General features: G+C 40.4%; 1 protein-coding gene across 1 annotated transcript in view; it reads left to right on the forward strand.

The window, feature by feature from the left end:
- The window catches only part of LOC122554934 (granzyme A-like), a 12,362-nt gene extending 5,212 nt beyond the window's left edge, over positions 1-7,150 (forward strand). Inside the window, exons 4-5 of the mRNA XM_043700372.1 lie at positions 3,943-4,215; positions 6,690-7,150. Of these exons, the coding sequence (XP_043556307.1) occupies positions 3,943-4,215; positions 6,690-6,836 (420 nt within the window). The 3' untranslated portion in view covers positions 6,837-7,150. The remainder of the gene's footprint in view (positions 1-3,942; positions 4,216-6,689) is intronic.
- Positions 7,151-7,434: the final 284 nt, after the last annotated feature.

Raw genomic sequence — 7,434 nt, forward strand, 5'->3', positions numbered from 1 at the left:
ATATCTGTGTGTGTGTGTGTGGTGCAATGGTGATCACCTGTAATGTGACATGAACCCAAGGTCCCGGTTGAGGTCCTCCCTATGGGTACCAAACTTAGCTATCAGCCTCTGCTTGGCCACTTTCCTCTGCTGCCTGTCCCGAAGTCCACCTTGGAGGATGGTCACCCGAAGGTCCGAGGCTGAATGTCCTGGACCACTGAAGTGTTCCCCAACTGGGAGGGAACCCTCCTTTCTGTTGATTGTTGTTGACAATCTGACACGTCTTGCAGCGTCCACCATGACAGGGTTGTATGGAGTTGTCCTGAGAGCTGGGCAGTTTGCTACGAACAATGATCTGTTTGAGGTTTGGCGGTTATTTAAAGGCAAGTAGTGGAGGTGTGGGGAAGGTCTTGGTGAGGTGCTCAACCTCATTGGTAATGTGCAGTGCCCATTCATCCATTGTCATAGCCTTTGCTCGGTTTCCCCAATGTACCATGCCTCCGGGCATCCTTGTCTGCAATGTATAAGATAGACAACGTTAGCTGAGTCACATGAATACCTGCCATGTACAAGGTGGGAGGTGTTCCCACATGTAACAGTGGTATCTATGTCCACAATCTGACATGTCTTGCAGCGTCCACCATGACAGGGTTGTATGGAGTTGTCCTGAGAGCCGGACAGTTTGCTACGAACAATGATCTGTTTGAGGTTTGGCGGTTGTTTAAAGGCAAGTAGTGGAGGTGTGGGGCAGGTCTTGGTGAGGTGCTCATCCTCATTGATAATGTGTTGCAGGTCACGAAGAACATGGCGTAATTTTTCAGCCCCTGGGAAGTACTGAACAACGAAGGGTACCCTGTCAGTTGCAGCCCGTGCCTGTCTCCTGAGGAGGTCATTATGGTTACTTGCTGTGGCACTTCGGAACTGGCGGTCGATGAGTTGAGCATTGTACCCCGTTCTTGTGAGGGCATCCTTGAGTACTTCCAGGTGTCCATCACGTTCCTCCTCATCTGAGCAAATCCGGTGTATGCGTAGGGCTTGTCCATAGGGAATGGCTGTTTTAATATGTTTTGGGTGAAAGCTGGAGAAGTGTAGCATTATGAGGTTGTCTGTGGGTTTGCGGTAGAGTGTGGTGCTGAGGTATCTGTCCTTGATGGAGACGCATGTGTCCAAGAATGATACAGACAGTCGAGAGTAGTCCATGGTGGGATGAATCTTGTTGATGTCACTGTGTAGTTTTATCAGTGACTCCTCGCCATGGGTCCAGAGGAAGAAAATGTCATCATTGTACTGGTGTACAATGTTGGTTGAAGATCCTGCATAGAGAAGAAATCTTGTTCGAACCTGTGCATAAAAATGTTGGCATATTGGGGTGCAAGTTTGGTCCCCGTGGCTGTTCTGTGTGTCTGGATGAAGAATTGGTTGTCAAAGGTGAAGACGATCCATTCAAATTGTTTCTTAATGCATTTTGGCAAACTTAGATCAATTCCTACATTTGTTTTATTTAAGTTTTATCCCTTCATGGGGAAGCATTTATCACAATAAAGCTAATTAAATTTATCAAAGTTTCATGTTCATATTTGTAAAGAGTTAGGACTTAAAGTTGACTCTGAATCAGACGTACAGAAAAATATTACATACAGATGGTTAAAATTTACAAATTAAATGAATTGTTGCATCTTACAAATTTCATCAGAATTTCATTCTGGCCTAGTCACTCAAAATTTGTCTGTTTTTTTTGTTATCATTGGTCTAATTAAGAAAGGCTGCACTATTTAAGAATATAGACCAAAAGAAAACAGGTGCAGGGAGTAGAATTTGAAAAGGAAAAAAGGAGGCTGTATATTATCTTAGGTTGCCCAGTCTTCCCCATAATCGTCATATACAACCATGAAGGCATTAGGGCAGCAATGCAATGTCATCGCACTACTATCCAAAACTTTTGGAACTTGAGCTTGTTAAGGACACAAATATTTGGAAATTTTTATTGCTTGCTGTATTGGGTAACTGCAACTTCTCCACAATAACACTCAACACTGGAGACCCCCAACGATACATTCTCAGCCCCTATTGTATCTCTGTACACCCATGACTATTTTGCAAAATTCCAAACACCATCTGCATGTTCACTGACGACACCACCGTAACCTGACAGATATTGAACAATGACGTGTCAAAATACAGAAGGGAGATAGAGCGTGTGGTGATGTGGTGCAATGAGAACAACTCTTCTCTCAACATCAGCAAAACTAAAGAACTGATCATTGACTTCAGAAAGAAAGGTGCAGAACATGTCCCCATCTTCATCAACAGAACTGAGGTTGAGAGGGTGGAGAACGTCAAGCTCCTTGGAGTGACAATAACTGACAACCTGTCCTGGACTTCCCACATAGGTGTGATAGTCAGAAAGTCACAACAAAGCCTTTTCTTCCTCAGGTGGCTCAGGATATTTGGCTTGTCCATAAGGACCCTCACTAACTTCTACAGATGTACTAGTGAGAGCATACTGTCCGAGTGCATAATGGCCTGGTATGGCAACTGCTCTGCCCAGGACCGTAAGGAACTAGAGAAGTTGTGTGCACAGCCCAGACCATCACAGAATCCAACCTTCTATCCATGGACTCCACTTACAGGGCCCACTACCACAGAAAGGATGCCAACATCATCAAAGGTTCCTCCCACCCAGTAATGATCTCCTACAAGCTCACCCATTCAGCAGAAGATACAGAAGCCTGAACACAGGCACTAGAAATTTCAGGAACAGCTTCTTCTTGGCCATTATTAGACTGATGAATGGATTCAAGATTAGAGTGGTGCTGGAAAAGCACAGCAGGTCAGGCAGCATCCGAGGAGCAGGAAAATCGACATTTCGGAAAGCGCTCTTCATCAGGAATTCCTGAAAAAGAGCTCCTGCCTGAAATGTCAATTTTCCTGCTCCTTGGATGCTGACTGACCTGCTGTACTTTTCCAGCACCACTCTAATCTTGACTCTGATGTCCAGCATCTGCAGTGCCCAATTCCGCCTGATGAATGGACTCTCGAGCCCGAAATAATGCTGCCCTTGCTAATCATGTTCTTACCATGTCTCTGTATGCGTCTGCCTAACTCTTTTTGATCTGAACATCCTTGCTTACCATCATCTGCTTGTACTGCTCTTTAAAAAAAATGCATTTCACTGTACCTCAGTACACATGACAATGAATCAATCAATCAGCTTTCTTGGCTGTCAGCAATGAGAAAGTGGGGAAGTGTTTGTTTTTAGCAGCTTTGATGATGAAATAGCGCAAGCGGGAAGAAAAGGCCTGCCTTTAGGATGGTGCTGAATGTGTCAGAAAGCTCTGTTGGTGGAAGGAGACAACATCTTTTTTTCATAAAACCAACTTCTGAACTTCTATGAGGCTTCAGTAAAAATTAAAGAGACATTTAGTGAACAGGCGTCCTTGGAATTTTTACCCGTGACTAACTTCTTGTTTTCAGCCTTGGCCCTTTGCCCAGTGATGCCTGTACCTACAGTCCCAATTAACCACAGAGTCCCCACTGCACCTCCAATCGATATCCTTTCTGTCCATTTAGTTGGATGACTGTAAAAGTGGAGGTAGAAGGAAGTGCTCTGTTCTATCTCCCTCACCCTACTGAAAATCATAAAATCCAGGTAGTGCTGAAAAATGTCAGAAGGTCAGGCAACATCTGTGGAGAGAACAGAATTAGTGGATATATCAGATTCACAACTTTTTAAAGCATATTTGTTTCTGCCTCCTTCCCATTGCTCTATTTAGTTTTAATGTCACTTCACCATAGTTCTAGTTCTAGTGAAGTATCATTAACTTATCAATTGTCTCCGTAGTTGTTACCTGGCCTGTGAATATATCCACAATTTACTTCATGTCATATAGAATATTGTGCTTGATTAATAAAAACTTTCAGAGAATTTGAAAGAAGATATAACAATTCCCTCTATTATTACAGCTACAGTCTGAGGCAGAACTTAACAAGTATGTAAATCTCCTTCCTCTGCCCAAACATTACTTGGATGTGAAAGATGGAACTGTCTGCTCAGTTGCCGGTTGGGGATGGACAAGCATAAAGTCAAATAAGGGCTCTGACCATCTTAAAGAAGTAAATGTAACAACCATAAACAGATCAAAGTGCAACAGTCGACAGTATTACAACGGCAAACCTTTAATAACCAAGAACATGCTCTGTGCTGGTGACAAACGAGGTGGAAAAGATGCATGCAGAGTAAGTTGAATTGTTCAAAAAATGGTTGCAATGTCTGAACAGAACAGTTAGAATTGATTATTTTAGTTAGTGAAGTACGTTTGTTGCCTATAATCAATGCATCTTGTGCAATTCAGAAAGTTATTTTATCTATTTAGTTGATATATGGATTGCAACTTCTGAGGAGCATGCTTATACTAATGCAGTGTCCGAAATGGGCTCAGCTGAAGCTCACACTGATGGTGCCACCAGGATCTGTCACTTAGAACCTTTGGGCTAATTGCCCAGAAGATACAAGGCTTCTAATGTTAATTTGTTTAGAGCTGCTGCTAGCCAGTATAGATCCTACTCACAATGTACCTGAAAACAACAAGCGTGTTAAGACAATCCCACTCCTTTATCATCCCAGCTCTTCTCCTTCCCATCTCCTCCAGCTCACTGATATTGGAAGCAAAATTTGAAAAAGAGGGGAGGCGTCACAATAAATTGTTACTTCTAACATTGACACAACAAAGAAACCCAGATGGAAATGAAATGCATGTGCTCAGCCTTGTGAAAGAAGCCCTGAGAATAGCAAGGCAAGATGAAGGGTTGCTAGATGAATTTGAGGTCTTGATGGGATGCAATCATCAGAGAGTTTCAGGCTACAGAGGTTTGGGTCACTCAACCCAAAGCATTAACTTTGATTTCTCTCCTTGGATGTTACCAGTCCTGCTGAACTTAACCAGCAATTTCTGTTTAGGTCCAAGGGATGTATGGGGTGGGAGTGCTGGACAAACCTGATACAGAATATTTATACTGACATACCTAACCTCAATAGGTTCTACTTTTTGTTTAGGTTCTGCTCTGAGTTTATGAAGCACAGTAAAAGCACAGTAAAAGTTTCTAATGGTATTTACTTGACCTGTTGTTGTTTAACCTCATCCACGTTTTGGTTGAGACTGAGGTCAATACATGTCTTTCTACTTAGAGAGGAAAATTCATGACAGTGAAATCCACATAAACTTTCCAATATTTAGTGACCCCCTTGATTGGACAGTTGTAGCGAACTTATAAAGTTAAGTACTATGCCCCTGGACCATCAACCATTGTCATCCAAAGGCTGTATTTTGTCTGCCAATACTCACTATTTAATAATATTGTGTAACAGATCCCCATGGCTAGTTTAAGATATTATTGTGTGCATGCCAAAATGAGTGGTCTGCATCACACATTGTCCCTCGGATATTTTTGGCTTTATCTTCTCTTGGATATTGCTACACCTCATTTTTGCTCATGGTTTGGTGGTTCTTTAGCTTTTATGTTTCCTGCGGCTATGCCCTGCTTCAGTGAAGTTTCTGAAGTTGACTTATTTCTTTACAAGAAAGTATTCACCCCAGTGAGGCTTCTTTGATCCACAGGATTGGCAACAATTTTCAGTGCTTGGTATCTGTCCTACCAATTGCATTGGCTTATTTGCTGTATTTTTTGCAAATTTGTCCCTTGAGGCATGAATAGATTCTGTTGATCTTGTATGCCAAGTCTTATCTTCTTAGGACTGAACTTTTATGCTTTCAGGCTTCTATTTTCATGACCTGAACAGCTTTCTCTAAAATAAGGTCGTCTTTAAACTGGAATAAATCTGACAAAGCTTCATTATTAATGTCTGCAATATTCTGATTACTTGTAAGTTCAAACTTGAGCTCACAATATTAATCTCTTCCCACTAGCATGTAGAGGTTATAAATGAAATCATCCATGGATTAAACTGAATATTTTCTTTCCAATGTCCAAAACCTTGCATTTTATTTGGTCCATCTTTGAAATTTATTTTTTCTAACAATACTGAAGTCGTCCGTTTGAATGTAAATATGTATTTTATCTTCTATACAACATTCACTCAACAGTAATGATGGTTCCCCTGTATTTTTCTGCTGTGATGGAGATGTTCACATGTTTTCTCGGGTTTTCTGAAAAACATTGCTTCCATTTCTGTGCATCTTCTGTCAGGATTGAATTGTTTTTAGTGTCAATCTCTTGGATATTCACATATCTTGAGTATCACATAAGTTTGTGAGCTATGCAGTCATTAGTAATCAGCGTTATCTGTTTGCGTTGAAGTCTTCTCAATCACAAGCATAATTTCTTTTAGTTCTTGCTTTCTTTTATGAGAGGATAAAATTCTTTTTTTTTCTTAGCTGACACCATTTAGACTCTTACCACTGTTGGCTAAGTTATGCAGAGCCCACCATTATCACCCTTGAGCTCCTTGAAACCTGACATATTATATCACAGACGAGGATAGCCATCTAGCTCATCTAGCTGGACAATTTTTACTAAATCAACACTATAATCCATAGATTCTTAAACATCTTGTTGATTCTCTTCATAATCTCCAAGAAATAAGTTATAACTGCTTAATAACTCTTACACATAAAAGCATTGAACAGGATTAGCAAAATACAAGTGTTCAGGTCTTTCACTTTCAGAATAACAGATTATTTTTGGTATTTCAGGAGGACTCAGGTGGACCAATGATATGTAAAAATGAGTTCCGAGGAATTGTGTCTTTTGGGAAAAAATGCGGACTTGCCAAAAAGCCTGGTATTTATACAAGGCTCACAAAGGAGTATATTGAATGGATTCAGGAAAAAACAGCCTGATCCTTACAAAATGTTTATGAAGAGTTTTATGCATTATTTCTATCTTCTGTAAGTCGATGTGGCCTGTGTAGCAAAATGAGTTGGCAATTACTTTCCATTTATTGAGATTATTTTAAAGTAATGTGCTGTAAGTAAATTCAAAATAGGAGCCTGTACATATTTATCCCTTGCTAGATGTTCAGGGAAGTTATGAAATAGAACTTATAGTTTGCACATGCATATGGCAGAAAAATTGAGAAATATCACACACGTGTTGTTGAATTGTTAACTATATGCTTTGTTTAAATAGCAAAGTAAAATTTACCCTGTTCAGCATAAATATTCAACTCTTTTTTGTTTCAATAAATAAACAGTCATATTCTGCGTTCTATGGATTTGAAGAATCATCTTAACTGAGTTAGTTGTAAACTCATATCTAATATGAGGTCAAATCCTGCTCCAAGACCTGAGACAATAAATTAATGTAGTGCTAAAGGAGTTCAGTGCTGTTGAAATATCAAGTTTACAAACATATGTAATTGATAAACAGAATAAGACGAGCTGGTGTATCAAGTCTGCTCCTGATGACTGAAATATCATGGCCAAACACTGCCTGATC

Source organism: Chiloscyllium plagiosum, chromosome 1 (genome assembly GCF_004010195.1).
Source record: "Chiloscyllium plagiosum isolate BGI_BamShark_2017 chromosome 1, ASM401019v2, whole genome shotgun sequence".
NCBI classification, from domain to species: Eukaryota; Metazoa; Chordata; class Chondrichthyes; order Orectolobiformes; family Hemiscylliidae; genus Chiloscyllium; species Chiloscyllium plagiosum.